The 22,237-nt window shown below is 42.0% G+C and overlaps 3 protein-coding genes across 4 annotated transcripts; all 3 read right to left on the bottom strand.

Annotated features, from left to right (window-relative positions):
- Window positions 1–701: 701 nt before the first annotated feature.
- Window positions 702–6,833, bottom strand: LOC115820674 (amyloid-beta A4 precursor protein-binding family A member 3). The gene is made up of 11 exons (XM_030784318.1): window positions 6,630–6,833; window positions 4,692–5,921; window positions 4,298–4,328; window positions 4,039–4,184; window positions 3,630–3,716; window positions 3,144–3,320; window positions 2,689–2,868; window positions 2,123–2,335; window positions 1,762–1,881; window positions 1,489–1,629; window positions 702–936 (listed from the first exon to the last, which is right to left on the bottom strand). The coding sequence occupies exons 2-11, from the start codon at window positions 5,778–5,780 to the stop codon at window positions 865–867; spliced, it is 2,256 nt and encodes a 751-aa protein (XP_030640178.1). The 5' UTR covers window positions 5,781–5,921; window positions 6,630–6,833; the 3' UTR covers window positions 702–864.
- Window positions 6,834–7,533: 700 nt separating this feature from the next.
- On the bottom strand, window positions 7,534–10,251 carry pex11g (peroxisomal biogenesis factor 11 gamma). 2 transcript variants are annotated; one of them, XM_030784678.1, is made up of 5 exons: window positions 9,959–10,251; window positions 9,585–9,773; window positions 9,246–9,424; window positions 8,449–8,520; window positions 7,534–8,115 (listed from the first exon to the last, which is right to left on the bottom strand). In XM_030784678.1, exons 1-5 carry the CDS (start codon window positions 10,019–10,021, stop codon window positions 7,890–7,892), a joined length of 729 nt encoding a protein of 242 aa, XP_030640538.1. In that variant the 5' UTR covers window positions 10,022–10,251; the 3' UTR covers window positions 7,534–7,889. The 2 variants fall into 2 exon arrangements, with proteins under 2 accessions (XP_030640538.1, XP_030640539.1); XM_030784679.1 differs by having other exon boundaries at window positions 9,585–9,746.
- A 409-nt stretch (window positions 10,252–10,660) lies between these two features.
- Window positions 10,661–21,863, bottom strand: LOC115820953 (FYN-binding protein 1). The gene is made up of 16 exons (XM_030784677.1): window positions 21,799–21,863; window positions 17,927–18,485; window positions 17,477–17,531; window positions 16,829–16,890; window positions 16,696–16,733; window positions 16,369–16,406; window positions 15,810–15,942; window positions 15,422–15,581; window positions 14,262–14,400; window positions 14,080–14,096; window positions 13,037–13,097; window positions 12,128–12,182; window positions 11,729–11,891; window positions 11,499–11,532; window positions 11,092–11,129; window positions 10,661–10,918 (listed from the first exon to the last, which is right to left on the bottom strand). The coding sequence occupies exons 1-16, from the start codon at window positions 21,799–21,801 to the stop codon at window positions 10,872–10,874; spliced, it is 1,602 nt and encodes a 533-aa protein (XP_030640537.1). The 5' UTR covers window positions 21,802–21,863; the 3' UTR covers window positions 10,661–10,871.
- Between the last annotated feature and the right edge of the window lie 374 nt (window positions 21,864–22,237).

Below are 22,237 nucleotides of genomic sequence, written 5' to 3'. Positions count from 1 at the left end.
GCTCATTCATTCAAACATGCAAGCTCACAGCCACACCCACATGAACTACACAGGCACACAACATATGCACACACACACACACACACACACACACACGCACACAGTTGTTGAAAGCAGGCAAAACTGTAACATGAATCCCTTTAATAAACACAGATTCCAGCAGGTTTTAAAATATATCTCAAATATATCTGAATTCTGTCAGTGAAGGTTGAAAACCTTTGGACATTAAGGAGCAGCATTTTCATAGGCACTAAGAAACTGGAGTATGAGGAGACAGCTTGCAGACATAACTATCTGTAAAACACAGCAACACCCACTTAGAGACATGCATGTTTTTTTTTTTTTCAGTAGAATGAGCTCTTCTCAGGGCAGAAGATCCCAGTGTGGGGATTCAGTGGACACGGGAAATACTGCAGCAAATCCTTGATCCTTATATATAGAAAAAAAATATTCCTCTACGGATGCATAGCCATGCTGGAGAGACCGTTAAAAAGAAAAAAAAACAAACAAAAAAACATAACATATGCATGATAAGATTTTTCAGTGTGTTTGAATTAGTTGACTAAATCTCATTAAATAAGCACAGTGTTGTCATTTCAAGTCAGCAGAGTCAAACTGTTTGCCTTTAAGCACATTTAAAAAAAAAAAAAAAATGGAAAGAGAGAAAAAAAAAAATGTCCAGCAGTGTCAAAAATAATGTGCATAACTTGCATATAAAAAAATACTGGTACGCTATGGGTGTAACTCAGCGTAACACCCCTAGTTCAGTCCGTATTGAAGGTATGCTGTGTGAGTGAATTCAGGGAGAATTCACTGCTTCCTCTCAGGAGGGGACCTGAACAATCAGGCCGCTTTTCATCCGGCTCAGAGAAAAATCGGCTGCTCCTGTCCCGTAAGGAGGCGGTAGGTTGATGCCGGCATGGTCTTTAAGTGAATCTGTTTATGAGAACAAAAGAGAATGATTCATATTATTATTTCTGGACCGCATTGACTACAATACTGCATTCGTAGAATGCTGATAAGGACTTGAGGAACCGTGAGAATATCATCAGACTTTCGTGTCAGGAATGCATTTCACTTCTGAAAACATGCAAGTTTTTAAGAGTAACCTGAAGACTTGACATCGCGGTTTAGTCCAGTGGGGTTTGGATATAGATACAATGTCATACGGCCTCTGAATAATGCGTTTATTCCTTTGATTTTACTCTTAATAGCATAGTTCATAGAATTTTATTTACCATATTGACATGATCTGATACAATGGTTCGCTGTGTTTTGTTTCTACTTATGTGTTTTTAATGGTCTATTTTCCCAGTTCTTAATGTCTTTTATATAACTTTGTATGTTTGTGATGTGCCTTGAAATAACATTATTGTGAGAGTAAGCCACAGAAATCAAAGGCTTTATTATTATTATTATTATTATTATTATTATTATTATTATTATTATTATAAACAATGTTATTAGTATTATTGTTCCAACGCTCACCTCTCCTACTGCATTGGTTAGAATGGCAATGATCTTCTTGTGGGGCGTGGCCACGACGCTCTGCCCATTTATCTCAATGATGCGGTGACCCACTCTGATCCCGCCCCTCTCTGCGATTCCACCCCTCATTAAACTACAAATCTGCACAAAAAGAGCAGAGAACAGAAAAAAAAAATCAGAACTAGAGAATAGAATAAGGGGTGATGAAAATCATGCTGAAACCTTAACTTTAAAAAAAGAAAAAAAAAATGCAGACTTCATATTGTCACATACAATCCCATCCTCCACGCTAAAGCCCAACTGGACTTTAGGGTCTGGGCGTCTGATGATCGCCATGGTAACCGGAGGACAATGGACGATGCTGAGCTTCACCTGGGTCGTGTTTTTCAGATCCTAACAGAAAGACAACAGAACACAGACATTTAGGCACACCTGTGTCCAAATTGCCTTACACACCTCTACAGCCTAAAACTCAGCAAGTGACACAACAGTGTCATAGAAGCTTACAAGCAATCATATCAGGTGTTACATACATATATATTATATATATAATTATGTCTAAAAATCACATATACAGGCACAGTTATAACAGTGACGGATATAAAGTAGTCATGATGTGTGAGTGGATCCTCACTCGGATGATGTTCTGACAGGTGGTAATGGGTAAGCCCACGAGGCTGGTGCCGTTAACAGACATGATCCGGTCTCCGATGCTCAGATCACCGCAGCGTTCTGCCGGACCGCCGTGGAGCAGGTTAGCTACCACCACCGTCGGTAAAATGGACCCCCAACCAGACTCCACCACTGCTACGCCCAGCCCCTCCCCTGCCTGCTTGGATATGCGCACCTGCCGAAAAGAGGGGAAAAACATTTTTTATTACGCCAAGTTTCCAGCACAAAAGAGACAACCACGCATTCTGGCATTTTCTACATTCTTCCTGTCGTTGTTCTTAGAGTCAGCATTAATTTTACTGAACGTTCTGTCTTTATTTTTAATCTTTGGTACTTTTATGCTGCAGTGAAAATAGGGATTGAATATCTTCTTCAAGCCGAAAACATGAACAATACCTACCGAATAAACTATCTTTAGTTTATTCGGTAATCTGATAAAACCAAATCATGGCCCAAAGATCACAAAATTTAAAAATAAGGAATAGTGGCTAAAAAGGTGAAAATGCCTGAATAATGCGGATGTTTTACCTCTCGGATGTTTTCCGAGCGGGAGAAATGCACCAGGTCTCCGTTGTAAAGTTCCTGGGTGCCGAGGTAGTCGCTGTATTCGCCGGGGCGCAGGTCACTGGGCTTAATCCCGTTCACCTGCAGAAACTGCTGATAGGCCACACCAAACGCCTGACCAATCGCCTGAGCTATGACCTGAGCCTGAGGAAGAGAGGATTTGGCATTTTGGCATTTAAGAGTCGTGTGACAAACATATTCGTTTTACAAATCTGGAGTTGCAGGAATAAAATTTCTCAGACTAAGAGCGCAGATCCGGAATCAGGGTTGGGCTACCAAAAATCCTAATAAGAGTAACCTCTGTGGACGAAGAGGAGCTGATCCAGGATCAGCCCCCATACTCTGACATGCATGAAACCCGTGGTGCGTGACGTTTGTGGTAAGGACCATCAGTGGCTACGTTGGCTTCGTGCACTTACATCCTCTGAGGTAAACACGTGGCAGATCATCCAACACTTCTTCGGAGGGCCGGAGGAAGCGTCTGTTGACTCCGCCCCCTTACGCCCGGCTGGCTTCCTACGGGCCATGAGGACGACTATGTTCCCAATGTCCGCGATGTAAGAAATCATCTGCAGGGAGTGATCCATCATAGCCTCCTAAAGCCGACAAATATCACTATTAAACTTGTAGTATTATATACAAAACATACTGGACCATCAACTTTAAGAGGTTTAGAATATCACCAACCAGAAATAAGAGTAATTCGGTTACTCTTAGAAGTCGCAGTCCGAGTAATACAGTTTTTTATTGACTGTTTGGTTAACAGGCGGATATGTGGACTTAATAAAAACTGGAACTCAGTTAACTATGGGACTCTGAACAGTACTTTATATATAATTTATTTGACGTATTTTATACTATTTTTTATATATTTACTCTCAGGATATCCATTCAGTGCTACAAACCTGTGTCTCTGCGTTCAGCACTTTAATTCTCTGCGTGGAAATGAAGAGATCCACTTCTGTCTGGGGTTGGTATTCTCCCTCAGGAGCCTGTGGAAACACACAGGCACAAACACGCATGCACAAACACGCAGGCACAAACACGCAGGCACAAACACGCATGCACAAACACGCATGCACAAGCACGCAGGCACAAACACACAGGCACAAACACGCAGGCACAAACACACACAAATGTGTGCAAACATGTGCAACAATGTGCACACACACACATGCGCACACACACACACACACACACGCACACGCACACGCACAAAGAGAGATAGAGAGATTGAAAGCATTGTTTCTTTTAGCAGTGTGGCTTAGTTCTGGAGTGAACAGAGCTATGCCTTGATATGATGTTTCCACTCACCTTGATTCGGTCCACTGCCTCCTGCGCTTGAGCCATGCGAGCGTTGGTGGAGGGGTTCTTCTCTGACTGCAGCTGAGTGGAGCCCAGGTACTTCGCCCCGAAAATCACCCCGTCCAACAGATCCTCCGGATCACAGGGACCGGGCACTGACGCAGAGAGAGATGATGACCAGCAGGATTAGTGAACTTCCGATCATTTTAAAAACATAATGTAAAACGAACGCAGAAATCAACGACGCGGTGTCGGCTGAAATACATACCGTCTTTATAACCCGGGTGAGATTCTGCATTCTGTCAAGAAAATAAAAGTTGAAACGTGGTTGACAGATAATTTATCCCAATTAACCTACTTCAGTTTCCTTCAAGTAAGTTAGGATTGTACATTCCTATATCCCACGTCCTCCTAGAGGAATAGTGTGAATGTAGGTATTTGGGTTAACCTTTCAGTCAGTTACTAATTAAGGCCTGGGAACCCAGCTCAGGGTAGTTCCTTCATTAGTCTTTACTAACTGAAGGAACTACTGTGTTTCTGGAACAAAAATCCCAGTGTATAAAGAAGCCTTCTATCAAGGAGTGGGTCTGGAAACCCCCAAAGGGACTAAATCACAGTACCCTGTTGGTATGCTCCTCAACAAACAAAAGCTACGTATTCACCTCCTCAGGCTGTTTGGATGCAGTCTCCTCCTCCGACAAGTTCTCCGCAGATTGCTCCCAAGCCTCCATGAGCTGGTCGCCGAGGTAGCTCGGCATGACAAACTCATCGCCAGGCAACCGCCAATTGCTGGAGCCTTGTTGCAAGAGCCCGTGCTGTAACTCCTGGCCATAGGACATTGCGTGGTACTCATCAGACTGCAGGCCGTACACTGAGTGCCCACCGGGGGGCGCTGTTACTTGTGGCCCCTGTGGGTCTGGACCCTCCAGCAGATGGAGCAGGTCTCTCTGATGCATCTCTGTAAATAGTAAACCAGATGCCCCATTACCTGCTGCACTGGATTCACACTGCAGGCTTTGCACAGGAGGTTGAGGGTCAGGGTTGGGGTCAGGATTAGGGTTAGGGTTGTCTGGGAGTGAGTGGATGGAGGCATCAGCAGTTGGGTGGAAGAGTTGCAGTTGGGTCAGCAGTGTCTGAATATGAGAATGATCTGTGTCGCTTCTCCACCTTTCTTTACACCTCCTCCTTTTCTCCTCTTCTCCCTCCTCCTCCTCCTCCTCCTTCTCCTCCTCCTCCACCCTATCCTGCTTTCCGTCCTGTGTTTGATCTACGTCACTGAGCTCGTCCTTGCATTCTTCCTGACTGGTGAAGGTGGGTGGTGGAGAGGAGCTTAAGTCCTGAGGTCCACAGTAACTCAGTCTGTCCACTGGGGGCTCCATAGAGTCAGTATGGAAAGATCCAGGGTCATCCATTTCTCCTACTGAACAAGCTTCGCTCGAGGATTCAGACTTCCAGTCGAGCGGAGGAGGCTCTATCAGATTAAAGGAGTCCAGATCCTCAACATTGGGGCTTTTCCCACCTTCTGTTCGAGAACCAGCACCGTCTTTAGGGTGGGGCTCTGATACAGTGGACTCCCTGTCATCCACTGTGATGGTGGGTGCAGACTGTTTCTCCATTGCTGAGGTTAGAACATTGCTTCCAGGTGGTTCCTCTGGGCCTGGACTCACAGATGCAGTTCTAGAACATTCTGTTGGTTCTCCTACGCTCAGTGCTGCCTGATCTCTCTGGGCAGCATCTCCATGTTCTGCCATCACTCCGAAACGATGACGAAGAGGAAGACGGTAACACAAAGTCAGAGAGAAAAATCGCCCGGCCCTTTCAAGCTACTCCCAGGAGTGAAGATCTCTTTTGTGGGTATCCAAACAAGTTCAGAAATCTTCTCAACAATTTTCCTTCAGAAGAATGGAAAGAAAAACACACGGATCGTCATGCAAATGAAACCTAAGGCTACAAATCCAGAGCATTCAAATAGACCCATTGTCCACAAATTCCTGTCTGCAGCCATTTACCAAAATTCTGTCAAAGTTTGTCAGATTTACTCGGAATCATATACCAAAATCTCTTAGGTCTCATCTGCAAACAGAAACCCCCGATGTTTATGACACCGTTAAGCTTGACCATCACTACACCGTGTACTGTACACACTTAGATAATGTAGATGTTCAAAGTACATTGTCGAATTGCAGTGATGAATAGCTTTTTTCGGCTTTGCACAATATCTATAGATGACACATTTCGCTCCAATAGGTTACCCTTTTGCTCGTTAATATATTTAATAATATCAATAACATAAACAAACTGAAAAACACATTAAGTTTCCCAAACATCTGTGATGCCCTTTTTGAGTGGCCTAAGTTACAATTCATAATCGGCAGCTCCGGATATTTATAAAGAACAGAGAAAACGCTTTTTTTTTAACAGAATCTCTTCCGACACCGCGTCTTTGCTGACAATTCCTGATCATTAAATTAAAGGGATGACAGATCGACGTGTCAGTGTAAGAACTGGGATGACTGTCAGGTCGAGCACCATGAAAAACCTGTTTATTGATTATTATATTGTCTTAACACTGTCTTATATAAAATCATGTCAGTAATCACCTTAAATCGACGGAGCTATCTGGAACTTGAAACTCGACTGAAAAGTTGACGTGGTGAACTGTTATCAGGTATCAACGCGACCTCATAAGATAGCTGGCATTACCGTCAAGTACCGTCTTCATACTGAGCAGCGAGGTGAATCTCCAAGTCACACGTTAGAACCAAAGACTGAAACGACGAGATTTATGTCACAAACGAGCCCGTTTGGTAGAGTTTCCACTTCCATTCTCTGGTTACATTGTAAAGCAGAAAAGTACACTGCGCATGCGCTGACAACATTCAAGTCTTGATAAATCGATCTGCCTGGAGTATCTCTTGGAGCACTTTAAGAGCGAGTATACGCATACTGCGTTTATTTTACGCAATTACTCTAAAGTACGTCAGATTGAGAATTGAGAGGAGAAAGAAGAACCTGATCCACAGTGGCTGTTGTTTACTTTAAAAGTAAGATATAAAAATGTAGCGGTCTTTCTAATAAAACTTAACTGTATGTTTGTTTAGAAAATGTCTGTCCGATAGTTCATGGTCATTAACAAAATTTAAAACTCAATACTATCCTACTTAATACCAAACTCTCTTTTTGAAATTGAACTCTTCTGCTCTTGCAAAATGGGAACATGCAATGAACTAACCCACAGTGTTTCCAATGCATGAAAACCAGGCATCTTCAGGTGAGCCCATATAACAGACAATGTTTCAGCTGGGTTTAATTTCATTTGCTGGGTCAAAGTGCAGTTTTCAAATTGTCATAAGTAAAACTCACTGCAAATACTGCATGGAGACATAAAAAAAAAGATGGACAATATCGTTTACTGCCCAATTTGTGCAGTATTTTTTTATTATTATTATTTATATCTCTAATCACTTGTTAAGAGTGAACAACTCAATGTTTAAAAAAATACATTTGTGGAGTGAGACAAACTTCTCACAAGGATAACAAGTGAAATGGATTATACAGTTACTGTGCATTAGTGCAATCTGAGTTTCTCAAAGGTACAACATGACACACAATCACATTTTAATGATGACGCCTGTAATTTCCCATACTACACTGATAATACATGTCTCCAAATGACTCCGTTTACAGTCAGGATGCTGCCTTGGCTCATCTAAGTCATCTCTAAGGGCAGCGCTGAATCAAGCCAGCTTTTAATTCTCTGCAATTAATTGGACCATTAACGTCAGTCTTTGAAAAGGCATTGTCTTGTGTGCCAATTACAGCATCTGTTCCACTAGGATCCATTAGTCCAATGCGGTCTCTTAAGTGCTGACTCTCTCTTCACTAGAGTTCATCTGCAGCATGCCAATCACAGAAGAGACTGTCCCTAAAAGTCCAACCAGCCAGTGAGGAAATCGCCCCGCCCACAGAAATCCCGGAGGCATCCAGTGAATGGCGTTGCACAGATCTGCCACGCTGCTGAAAACAGTGAGGGCCTCCCTCCTGATCTGCCTTCGGAGCTCCGGCGTAGAGCTAACGGCACCTTCCCTGCAAAACACACGATACAGTCGCATCATGTAAGATTCATCACAGCAGTAATTCACACTAAGAAATGTCACTCTGTATGTGTATGTGTGTGTGTGTGTATGTGTGCATGTGTGCATGTGTGTGTGTGTGTATGTATGTGTGTGTGTGTGTGTGTGTGTGTGTGTGTGTGTGTGCGGTGTGTGTGCGTGCGTGTATGTGTGTGTGTGCGTGCGTTCGTGTGCGTGTGTGTGTGTGTATGTACGTGTGTGTGTGTGTGTGTGTGTGTGTGTGTGTGTGTGTGTATGCGTGTGTGTGAGCACATTAATGAAAGCGGGGCGTCGGTGCCAGTTTCACCTGTGGTATGCATGTCCTTCTCTTCCGCTCGTCTCAACCTTCCTCTTCGTCTTCAGGATTATTCTGATAGACCTGGACACGACACAAAAAGCAGTGAGTGACCGGGGGCACCGTAGCCAGAGAGTTGTGGTTTTGAATCCCAATGCATTGTGCTTCCTGTGATGCAGCACCACAAAGGCAAAGAGCAGTAACCAGGGCTGTGGAGTCGGAGTCAGATGTGTGGAGTCGGAGTCTGAAGCAAAATTGGGTTACTGGAGCTGGAGTCAGAGTCGGAGGTACCATAAATTGAGAAGTCGGAGTTGAAGGTTTTGTGTACTGACTCCACAGCCAACTCCACAGCACTGCTGTGGAATCGGAGTCGTGGAGTCAGAGTCGGGAAGCAAATCTGGGTTAGTGGAGTCGGAGTCGGAGTCAGTGGTACCATAAATTGAGGAGTTGGAGCTGGAGTCAGAGTCAAAGGTTTTGTGTAGTGACTCCACAGCGCTGGCACTAACTAAAGCAAAAAAAAGTGAAACTGAGAAAATTGGCTTTAAGTTGTTTTTTTGTTTTAGCCAAGTGTGTAATCAAGACACTTTATCACATAAATAGAGCAGATACTAGAAATGTAGATTTCAGTTGTAACTCAATTCAGACCACACATGTAATTACATGTAGTTAGTCTTTCTTCAGCGTAATGTGCCCTTAAGAAAGGCAGTCAGAGTGGTAATGGTAAATTGCTCTGGCTAATAGTGTTAAATAAATGAATAAATCTATGTATCGTATAAACTGAGTTACTCTGTGTGTGTTGTGTTATTTACCTGAGAATGCCCAGGAGCAATGATGTGCCCCAGAGAACGGTGGATAAGGTCCACCAGCGGTCAGATTTGCCTTTGATGAGCGCAGCGTCGGCTGCCCACGCGATGTGCTCGCAGGGGTAATATAGCTGATCGGCAACGTTATTTAGAACAGACATCCAGCGTAAGATGCTGTCCTCCTCCTGCAAACAAACAAACAAAAAACAAAAACAATCACAGGACGTCGATATACCGGTGACAAAGAATGAGATTCCAGCGCAGGCTCTAACAAACCAAAATAAGATTCTATTTCAGCGTTTCAGTGTGTTTGGATCTCTGGGATGTTGAAGTATGCGTTCGTACCGTTGTTCCGAGCCCGTAGTCGGCGGAATATGCGGCCATGCTGAGGTCATCAAACAGCCGCAGGACGACCCGACAGTGGCTGAGTTGAGCTGACAGGAGCAGGAGACTCTTACCGAGCTGCGACGATTCCCCCGATCGCTGAGACAGCACTCCACCAACCAGCTGAGACCCATAGCAAAGAGTCCTAATCTAAGCGTCAAAAGTAGAGCAAAAAACGTTTAGAATCACAATGGCGTTCGGATGAGGGTAAGAGAGAATGTAACACTGCACAGATCGGTGTGCACTTCTACCTTTGGATTGTTCACGATAAAGATTATAAGGCATTTCAGTCAGTGGAGAATGTCGTCTTTTTTTTTTTCTTTCACTCAACTTACCACTTTATCCCGTCCTCTGTACGTCTCCAGTACACTGACTATTGACTCGAAGGAATTCTGCATTGTGGAGTTGTGCGGTATACACCTGGTCTTCAAACTGCCTTAGGAAAATCGGTCCCTCACAAATACCTTCCTTGCAGTGTGCTGAGGTATTTCCTAACAGCAATCAGTTAATAAGTTGCACAAAATTCAAGGAAAGATATTTTTAGATCTCTGAAGTTACATGTAATCATGGTGTTAGAAATAATCTTCATTTATCTCACAGATTTTTATGTCTGTGCTTACTATATGCCTACTTGTGTTTGGGTCTGTGGACTTTGAACAGGAAGTATTGCAATTCAGACAGTAGTAATGGAATGCCTATTCTACTTCTTTGTTTTGGACAACGCGAGCGCCCTCTTCTGGTACAGGTAACATTCATGATGTAGGCGCTCTGTCTCAGTCTTATAATGCCATACGGAAACATGGAAACGGGGAAAACATCACTTCCAATGGTTCGTGGCGAAGCCATTGTGGAATGTACCGGAATATTTCAGTGACAGTACTAGGACACCAACGTTTTGTAGGTCAGTATTTTATTTGGCAAATAGGATACTTGTTCATCACAGCATCTACAAAACTACCCCCCCCCCCCAAAAAAACCCTACACAATTTACAAAAGAAAAAAAAAACACACTAAAACACATATGTTTAAGCCATGTACAACATTGCTTTCTTGGCAATACATACAAAATGGTTCTTTAAAATGTATTAGAATGTATAAAGAACTAGGTCCCGAAACTAGGTCACTTTTTTTCACACGCTCTCCACACACAGTATTTCAGTGAGTAATCTTTGGGGAAAAATCCAGAAGTTTCTTGAGCTCCTCTCAGTCTTCATCAGAGAGACCACGTGATGTTTCAGAGCGCAGGGTTCAGGGCCTCCGTGATGCCATGCCACTGGCATCATTATCATACACGTCTGGAGCAAGAGAAAAACAGTCAGCTGTCTTTCTAACGAATTCATTAGGTTTCGTGTTGCTCCGGCAACAGAATAACGAAAAAAAAATGTAATCACCTTTATTCAGAGTTACTGAATGCACTCATGGACACAGAACTATAAGAAAAACAGGAGTAGTAAGTCAAACCACATACCTGTTCTGTTATCGATATCATCGTATATTTCACCTTCCCTGAAATTCACAGAAATAGAATCGACATCGTTGGTCATAGTTATAATGGTGTGGAAGACTCTAAGTGTTCCAGTCTGAATGTAATGTACACACACTATGAAAAATTATTATTACTATTAATACAACTGTTTATTATGACTATTACTGTTAATATGACCATTACTATGACTAAACACGATTGGTGAGTATGCAGAGGAAGATATTCATTAGGAACAGACTGGAATTGTTGATTCCTTTATTTTGTATGTACATCAAAATCAAATGTTTCCACATTATACCAATCAACAACCATTAGAAGAATAAAAATAAATTCATAAATGATTGTTAATTAATTTATGGTTAGTATAATCAGAGTTGAGTGATCCTTACGCCTGTAGTAAGTAAGCTCTTGGGACATATCCATCTGCAAGGCAAGAGAAAGTACAAAAATCTCTATTTCATATCGTTTTCTAGAACTCAAAACTGCTCAAACCGTTTAACAAATAAATCCCATTTATGTGTAATTCATACTATGACGAAAACCTATTTCACAGCACTGCAAACGCAACACAAATATTTGTCCTCTAGAGGGCACCAGAGCGCATAATTAAAACACTTACATTTCCCCTGTTCGTTGCGGCACAGCGCCTTTTTGTCGTTAGTCAGCTGGATGACGTCCAGGATCTCTCCACGCGTCACAGTCAGGTCTTTGGATCCCCCCCTTTTAATGTTAGCGTTGGGGTCCACCATCATACAGCCAATAACCTTAATAGGGCCTTCAAACTGACAACACAAAATAACAACAAGAACAACAACAACAAAAAAATCTTTTTCACCTTCTTTTCCTATCCAGCCCAACATCAGCCGTGATAACAGTGGTCATGAAGCAGACTTTGATCGGTTTAATGATTACCGCTGTATTGTTTTGCAAATGTAAAATAAAAATAAATAAATGAACAAAAAAAAATCTGAGAATGTTTTGAGAGATAAATGTCTTGAGGAACATGTAGCAGACTCACTTTGAATTTTTTCCTGAGAGTTTCTTCCTCCTTCATCATACTCTTGCTCTTCTGACTGGTACATGGACATAAAAGAGTAACAACACTTTAGCTCAGAAAATGCGAATGTCAATTATTTAAAAAAAAAAATGTCCTCATCAGCCTATTTGAACTTTGCTCTCGGTGGCCGACGTCAGCCCGAACCTATCTGTGAAATCTGATATACGGGGACACTAACAGTACAGTTATAAAATCTTACAAACACAAGGGCGACTGATGCAAAATAGGTCACATGACCTGCGCTAATTGTCACCTACTGATGACCTCTGTCACGCTGCACAAAAGAATAGATTGCTCTGTGATGGAGATGGAGGCATTTCTAAAACCAACAGGAAGACTGGTGAGCGAGATAGAGATTCTGTCTCTTGTCTGTACGTTTTAAAGATTGTCTAACATGTGTAACGGAAGAGTTGGACGTAAAGGAATGTTGAATTTGGACTGTTCCCTTGTTCCCTGTTTAAAGAGGGCAAATTCTCCCACTCGACACTGTTTCCCGCTTCCCTGGGCGCAATAAAAAGTGGCACTGTTTTGTAGATGCGAAACAAAGCGTCCCTTTCTCTCGCTTTTAGCGTTGAGCTAAACATTTACATGTTTGACTAAAATTTAACTAGCAAGCAAAACACTGAATGGGTTGTTCAGAGAAAGAGGATTGTGGTTTTTAAAATGTACAAATCTACAAATGCATGAAAGAGATGAATGAAAAGAAAGGGTGGGGGGGGGGGGCTGACACAATGTAGTTCAAGAGGATCATTTGTACTCATGTATACTATGATTTCAGTGCTAGTTTATTCTCTTACACCTGGGAGTAATAGAAAATTAAGGGGGAGAAGAAAAAACTGTTATTAAAAAGTGTCATATTCCATGACGTACCTTATCTCAGGAGGAGGGAGAGGGAAGTCATCAGGTATAGGGTCCACGTCATCGTATATGTCTAAAAGAGACAGACAGACAGACAGACAGACTGTAAAGGGTAGTTCAGCAGGTCTATATGGACACCCAGAGAAGACAGGCTGTGTTTCCACTGCACACTTATAGTAAGCACCTTTAGCAGAACGCAAGCATTTTTTCATCTATCTATCTATCTATCTATCTATCTATCTATCTATCTATCTATCTATCTATCTATCTATCTATCTATCTATCTATCTATCTGTCTGTCTGTCTGTCTGTCTGTCTGTCTGTCTGTCTAGTGAGAAAAGAAACAGTACCAAAAATAAGATCAATCGTCCTTGGGTTCCCACAGTAATCATGGGATAGATTGGGAAACAAATGTGTGATCCACTGAGGTCTAGGGGAATACTGACAGACCCAGACCTCCGTCTCTCTCTCTCTCTCTCTCTCTCTCTCTCTCTCTCTGTCTCTCTCTGTCTCTCTCTGTCTCTCTCTCTCTCTGTCTCTCTCTGTCTCTGCCTGTCTCTCTCTCTCTCTCTCTCTCTCTCTGTCTCTCTGTCTGTCTCTGTCTCTCTCTGTCTCTCTCTCTCTCTCTCTGTCTGTCTCTGTCTCTCTCTCTCTCTCTCTCTCTCTCTGTCTCTGTCTCTCTCTCTCTCTCTCTGTCTCTCTGTCTCTCTGTCTGTCTCTGTCTCTCTCTCTCTCTCTCTGTCTCTGTCTCTGTCTCTGTCTCTCTCTTTCTTTTAATCCATTAGAGTGTTCATGTTGTGTGGTTGTTGCCCTCATTTGTCTATTGCTTAACCAAATGTAGTCTTGTTATAATTACACATTATCTTGTCATTTTGGATCAGTCTGTACTGGTCACTGTTTCCTTAGCAAAAATTTACTGTAAACACTGATTCCCATAAAGCAGCCTCAATTAAACTGACTTTGACTTTGATTGAATTTTGTTAGTCTGGGACATAGTTAGGGAGAGAAAAAGCATTAGAGAGTGAGAAGAGGTGTGTGCGTGTTTGTGTACTTACCATCACCCTGGTCAAAGCTGCTCAAAAAAACACAAACAAACAAACATAAAGAAGTCCATGTTAAGATTCACATGCATGTGACTTCGCGGAAAAGGTTAAATGCAATTCACTGAAAGTATGCAGTGTGTGTAATTACATATTAATAATGGAGATGAAGCAGAGAGCACGTGAATAGCTCAGACCTGTTCACGTTATCTGAAGAACCGATGTCATCGTAAACCTCGCTGTCGTGTGGGAGCACTGGCGGAGGGGCTTCACTACGGATCTTACGCTTCACCTCCTCATAGTCCACATCCACACATGACGTACTGATGTAGCCATCTGCACCACAGTGACCAGAGACACATACACTACTGCTTCTGATGCAATACTGAATATTACAATAACAGACACACATACGCTACTGATTCAGTGCTGAATATCACAGTAACAGACACACATACGCCACTGCTTCTGATTCAGTACTGAATATTAAAGTAACAGACACTAATACACAACTGCTTCTGAATATCACAATAACAGAAACACATACACTGCTGCTTCTGACTCAATACTGAATAACACAGTAACAGTCACACATACGCCACTGCTTCTGATTCAGTATTGAATATTAAAGTAACAGACACACATACACTGCTGCTTCTGATTCAGTGCTGAATATTACAGTAACAGAAACACATACACTGCTGCTTCTGATTCAATTCTGAATATCACAGTAACAGACACTCATACGCCACTGCTTCTGATTCAGCACTGAACATCACAGTAACCAGACACACATACACTTCTGATTTAATACTGAATATTACAGTAACAGACACACATACGCTACTGCTTCTGATTCAGTACTCTATACTACAGGAACAGACACACATACACTACTGATTCAATACTGAATATTACAGTAACAGACACACACACTACTGATTCAATACTGAATATTACAGTAACCAGACACACATATGCTACTGCTGCTGATTCATTACTGAATATTACAGTAACAGACACACATACACTGCTGCTTCTGATTCAGTACTGAATATTACAGTACCAGAAACACATACACTACTGCTGCTATTGACCTGACATTTCATGCAATCTATTTCACAATCCTGTGCAGATTAATCAGAAAGATGCAAAAGCAGACACACACACAGAGGCAAATAACAACTAACTAAACAGAAAGAAAGAAAGAAAGAAAAGGAAAGAAAAGGACAGGAAAAAAGAAAAGAACAGAAAAGGCTGGTTTTTCCAGTCTCTGATGAGTGTTGACAGTGCCAGAGCTGCCTTATCAGAGCCCAAATAAAGCAAATCCCTGTGAGGTCGCCGGGGTTAAACTCACACGCCCCGTTAGCCGTGCGAGCTAGCCATTTCCCTCCCGGCGTGTTTTTAACCCGGAGGATCTCCACGCTCTCTCCCTGTAGTACGCTGAGGTCGTTTTTCCCGCCCTGCCAGTCCTGCCGAATGCGAGCGATGTGTAGGACCTCCACAGGTTCAGTCAACTACAACCAAACGACAAAAAAAAACACAGAAACCGGTTAAAGAACAAACACTTCTGTTTCTCAAAGGTCCAAGTCCTTTTGTTGGGAGGGTGAGGTTAAAAAATTCAGTCAATCGATGACTTCTGATAAGCAGGGTGTGCTGTTCTGCCAAACCGAAGGGGTTACTCACACAGCGTGTTTATGTAGTGCTTAGCTAAGAGTGGATTAGATGAAAAAAAAAAGTCATACTTTGAATTTTTTAAGGTATTCCTTTTCTTTTTTTTCTCGGACTCTCTGATCTTTCTTCTGCTGGTCGTGTTGCCGTCTTAAGTCTCTTTCGTTCGGCCTTGGAGGAGCAGGTGGTCTGGGTGCCTCCTCTCTTCTGCAAAAAAACCCCACAACAAACAAACAAGCAAACAAACAAACAAAAAAAGAGTTAAGATGCATGGTTTAAATGTTCACCAGCAGTCGTTCTGAATAGGCATTGGTCAAACTGAGTCCGACCTCTCCAAGCTAATGCTCCTGAGGCTTCCATTCTACTCCTTTAACCATCAGATTCTGTATACAGGTAAGTGATTGCCTTTGTATTGAGGCCTTGACTGAATACAAATGATTTGCGCTGAACAATTTGGGACGCTGAGACAATAGAACGTGAATATAACACATTGCTATGTTGTAGACGAACATATCCTGATTAATTCCATTTTAAAAGAAAAAAAAAAAGAATAGAAAAGAAAAGGTAGCACACATTAGCCACGGATACAAATATTTCAGGAAAGCCTAAAAAGCCAGAAAGAGGACAACTTACTCATCGACCGGTTCATAAATGTCACTCTGGTCACTGTCCTTAATATGGAAAAAAAGATCAGATTGTACTCATTGAGTGGGTCTTTAATACTCGAATAAAACACACACACACGTAAATGTGGGGACACAAACACAGACAGAAACACAAAAGACGTACACACACACACACACACTGACACGTACACACTCTCACATACTCACACACTGACACGTACACACTCTCACATACTCACACACACAGAACAAAACCGTCAAGAAGACACAGAAATTAGGAACAGCAACTCAGAGATAATGATCAGAGATAAACTTAGTCGTTAATGCCTCTTACCTCATCAACCTGAGATGAGAAACTGTTTCTCCATGAATCTGCGGGGAAAATGTAGGAGCACAGTAAGTTCTAAATGTCAGCTTCACAAAAGATTCCTAAAAACCGAAGTGAGATTTGAACTGGTTATTCTCACCTCTGGAGCCGGAGTGCTTTGGCGGAGGCGGCGGAGGAGGGGGCAACGAATTGTCTGGTTTTCTGTCGAAGACGAGATAAAAAAAACCCCATGATATTAGATCTTCATCTTCACAGCAATGCAGCACACTATCAGTGGAAATGAGATCCGTCGCTATCAAACTGAAATGATTTGGCTGACAACTGAATCACTGATATTGAGGTTTGGGGCTTTTTCTTCTTTCTTTCTTTCTTTCTTTCTTTCTTTCTTTCTTCACTGGAACTGGATAAGTCAAAGTCAGGAAATGGTGCAGTGTAATTGTTTTGTTTTGTTTTTTTTTTTTCCCTGCAAATCACTTAGTTGCTAACACCTACACAATGCAAGGTGCAATAAGAAAAAAAAAAAAAAAGAAAAAAAATTTCCGCATGCGCTTGAAGGAGGAGGTATAGACATTGCTCAGTGAACCACTAACATCTTTCACCTCACGCTGCTTCAAGTTGTCCCAGATGCTTCTGAAACTCATTTTGACAATTATTAGTAAATCAAAACTGAAGTTGACCTTAACTGCATTGTTCGATAATAAAATGACATGCTTGTATTGCTGAATTCAAGCTTCTCGTTGGGGTCAAAGTTGTCACATTACCAATCGTTATCTTCTCTGCTACTTACAGATTTGAGAAAGACTGTATCGAGTTGCTGGGTTTATTTGGAGGTCTTGGTGGTCCTAAAATACGCATAGAAAATAGAAAATGAGTCTTCATTAAAGTTAAAGGTATTGTAAAACACGTGACTTCTTCATATGTGTGGTAACATTTGACAAATTTGTCTTTGTGTCCATTTCTTCTCTGCAAGCTTTTTTTTTAAATCAAATTCAAGGAGTGGGAGTTGACAGAATCAGTTATTTTCATTGTGTTTATACGAATTAAATGCCTTGTTTTGATGAAATTGTGTTATTAGAACGAAAATAATTGAGTCACAAGAACTCAATATTTTGAGGTTCCAGAACACAAAACTCTTTAAATTAGAATCACTTGTGCTTTGACACTGCTGTTAGAACAAACATCAGTTCCACGTACACTCAGACAACGCCCCTGCCCTCTTCCAAACGCGAACACCTACCTTCAGGTGTCTGCAGGCCTGGTTGTCCGGGAATCTTTTTGCGGATGTGGTCCAAGCTGACATGAGGGGGTCGTTTAGGCTTTTGTGGCCTAGGTCCCACGTTTGGGAGGGGCTTCCTCAGGGGTGGCACCTCACCCGTGCTCCTCTGGGTACGTAAAGAGGGTATCGGCGGATTTGCCCGGGCGGGACTCTCTCCCTGTTGCTTTAACATCAAGTTCTGAAGCATCTCTCCCTTAGCTCTGATAAGTCCCGTTCTTTCGGGCTCCGCCGGAGATGATGCTGGACTCTCCCGTGCTTCCGGACGGTAAGACGGCGGTGGTCGCGGGAATATACCGCGCGGTGCTTGTACGGGTTTTATTTTTTCAGCCATGGGATTCGGCGGTGGGAAGGTTCTCGGTGGGACCGGGGAAGGTTTGTTTCTGGTAGTGCCGTTAGCCGCGAGCTCTCCAGATTTCTCGCCGGGAGACAACTGAGTCCTTACAGCCCCAGCGGCGGCAGCAGCCATAGCAGCCTGTTCGTGAAACCTGGCCCTGAGGGCTTTAACATCCACACTCTCCTCCTGTTGACGATCAGAAAAACGCTCACTTGTTCTACTCTTACAAACGAATAAACGGGGGGGGAAAAAAACCCCCCACTTTCCCAGAATCTACACACAATAAAACTCACCACCCCAAGAAATACTCAATTTCCTTAGACCAGAACAACCTACTCAAAGAATCTGACTAAAGACAGTACAAAATCGTCTGCCAACACCACCTACGATGAACAATCAAATGATATCCTGACACCAACATACGACGTTTAATCTGAATATCTGCATCTACACAAAGCTCCACCTTATATTTCGCTTCCTTGGTACCACCCCTAGATATCACACTCCTGAACTGTTTTGACGTACTTAAACCAGAATCAGAGCGACTAGCAAACTGTTCAGAGTAACGTGCCAATTTTCATCTTGCTCTGTGTCTGCTCCAATAACGCAGCAGTCCCACGAGTGCATTTTGGCGTATACGCCAAACCAAATGTCTTCTCGGTGCACGTGCATGCCTTGTCTTTCTTTTGTTGTTCTCAGGTTATTTTTGACGCTCACGCTCTGGTTTTTAAACAGTCTCCGGTAAAGGGGAGCCATTTTGGGAGTTCAGAAACCAAACTGAGAGCAGCAGGCCCCGCATTAAGGGCACGTAGAGCTGCGTCTTGAGAGTCTGTCGACTTATACGCACACGCAGAAACACACTCAGTGGCTCCAGTGAACTTAACTGGTCTTTAAAATTGTTTTTTTGTTTGTTTGTTTGTTTGTTTTATTTGCGAAAATAATATTATATTAAAACAAGAGTTGTGAGATGAGTCAATCAGGAGATTTAGACAAATATGTCAGGCAAATGTTTCATCTCTCTTAATTTGTGTTTTATTACCAGGTCTGTGGCTGTACATAGAAAGTAGAGCACACTACGCGTTGGCCTCATTCTCTGCCTCTGCATTTGAAGCTGTCATTACCTGTTCTACTTTGCTAGAGACAACCTTTAAACAAGTAAAGCTCTTCAGATACCAGATGTGAGAGAGAACGTGAGAGAAAGAGACAAAAGACACAAAGGAGAGAGAGGATAGAAGGGAGAGGGAAAGAGAGGGAGAGAAGGAGAGAGAGAGAGAGAGAGAGAGAGAGAGAATGTGTGTAAAGCACACGAAAAAGAAGTCACAAACTCCCCGGACGTGTCAGACTTTAAACACACGAACTGTGATATGAATCTGCATTTACTCAATGCAGTTTCAAAGAGAGAAAGTAAGAAAAGAAAAACATTTCTAACGATTCGAAGTACGTCAAAGACTGAATCGGACTTTGCTTTAAGATTTGACTATATTCTCCACTCGACAAGCTGCTTGCGCCTAAGCTGGTGGGAATAAACGCTGCGATATAACTGTCATCAGGACTGCTGTGCTACACAGTGGAGACAAGTTTGCCTTGGTAGAACTTTGTATCTGAATACCACCCCATAGTCCACTTTGCATCTAGAGCACACAGTTCAAGCTCGCTTTAAAACTAACCACAAATAGTATACTGTACACTTTGGTTAGAAGCACATCACAGACTCTCTACTCTGACTTAAATGTGCTTTTTCTTTGCAGTCATGACAGAGAGACAAGTGATGAAACGGTAGCGATATTAGTTAAAACAGCCGCATTTTCTTAAACGTCTGACATATCCTACAGATATTCTTCAGCAATATAAATGCAGTTAAAAACACTTTTTTTTTAATCACGTAAATACTACTGTGTTTGTCGATGATGGGCTAACATCGCGTTCATTTGTGTTTTGGCTCTCCTTGTTAGACTTTGCATCAGGCCCAACTTGCCTGCTTATGTTCTTGCTCTCTTAATGTGTCCAGATTATTCGTATAATTTGAGGGAATAAATGCAAATACACCTTTACGAATTAACTGATTGAGTTTCTGCGACTATAAAACGTTTTGGTTTCAGTACATTGTTTCTATTGTGTATCAAAGTCAGGGTTAAAATGCACACCAAGAACAATACTGGCAGACAGGAAGTCTTCCAAACCACACACCTATACAAGGGGTGCATCACAAGGCAATGGTTGTCATAGAAATTTGAGTGCTCGATCAACCAATGAGAGACATGCGTTGCTAAAGAGGAAAAAAACTAAAGGAAACAATGAGTTCTTTGAAATGTGCACCGCTTCGTTTTGCACTTATGTAGGCTGCAGTGCACGCAGCCTACCTTAGAGCACAGAGAATGGCAAGTTTATTTCATTTTATTTTATTTTTTTTTCATAGATCCTGCAAATGGTGAATTGTGTCGGGGTGGGGGAAAGACCGTCAAGCTGCAATGCCTCAGTATTTACAAAACGTTTCACTTCATCCGAGGACGAGTTACACAGATACCACCACGGGGTCTGAAAATTTAGTACATGCAATAGAAAGACTTATCATTAAAAAAGTGCGGCCGTTAACCTTACGTTTAACCAATGCTTAATCCATGTTTAAAGCATATTTTTCCTTTTCAAAAGAACGGCTCCAAGAGAGGATTCATGTGATTTTCAGAAAAACACAAATATCCATCATAACAAAGAGTTAGAAATTTTACCAAATCTCTCGTTTTCCTCTTTGACTGACACAGTAACTATCCCAACACTGTAAATAGAGTTTCACATATTGTTACGTTACCCTCTCCCAGTACAAAGCTGTCCAACGCATGAATTCAATTTGACTGTTTGCATCTACACAGAGACAACGTAAAAGTCCTGTTACTGAGTAAATTCCCAATATTAGGACCATTTAACAAAGAATGAGAACATAGCAAACGTTCATTACACACCAACACTCCTATACAGCTCCGAGGGAAATTATTTTAGAGCATTTCCATACCGAGAGAAATCAAGCCTGTTATAGGCCTATCCTATGTTATCACTAGTTAATTAACTCTAAGACATACAGTAGTACAATTATAGTACACCTGTAGCACATGGTATAATGTAGTAATTAATTCTGAACAGGCCTGGTGAGTGTGAGTAGTGTTAAAATTATGAATAGCGTGTTTACATTCACGTTTCAAAGCAAAGTTCACTTCAGTCAGAGCGCTACGACCTTATCTTAAAGAATATCAAAAGACGCCAAAATTAGTTACAATCATCTCTCATGTAACCCTCTACGCGCTACTCATTTTCTACCTATAAGCAGTGAACCTCAGGGTATACTGAGAACATCTTTGTACATCAAAAGCCACAGCGAGAAACCCCCGTTCAGACCACGGTGTTAGTGTTCGAATTAAAAAACACACACACACAGTTAATTAAGATTAACCCTTCAGATGTACGATTAAGGTAAACTCAAGGTTGAAACTCTGACAAGTCGGCTTACCATTCTTTTAAAAGCAGGTTGTAACTAATGTCCGAAAAAATCCATGACAAGTCCTCAGATGATTACAGTAACAGAGCTTCTACCTTGGCCGAAAACCCGTTTCCTGGTACCACGCTGCACTTGTCATGAAATAGCCCCCCTGAAAACCATCAGGTGACGAACAGCAAAAGCAGATGCCGAAGAGACGTGATAGTCACATCGTTCACAACTGCGGCATTGTCATTTTTGTTGACAATGTTTTTCTAACTTTCTTTCTTTTTTTTTAAAGTCGTCTGTTGAAACGTCTTCCAAACTCATGACAGGGTTCCACATGTACTCTTGGATACAGGTGCGGGGTCTTTTTTGTTCTCTCTCTCTCTCTCTCCGTCTCCCTCTTTCTTTATCTCATTCATCTACATCGATTTAGCTTTTGGCAAACTGAAAAACTGATCGTATCGTT

The sequence above is a fragment of the Chanos chanos genome, chromosome 9 (assembly GCF_902362185.1).
Source record: "Chanos chanos chromosome 9, fChaCha1.1, whole genome shotgun sequence".
Taxonomy (NCBI): domain Eukaryota; kingdom Metazoa; phylum Chordata; class Actinopteri; order Gonorynchiformes; family Chanidae; genus Chanos; species Chanos chanos.
Note: the sequence above shows the minus strand (reverse complement) of the source record. Positions and strands in the feature narration are given on the sequence as shown.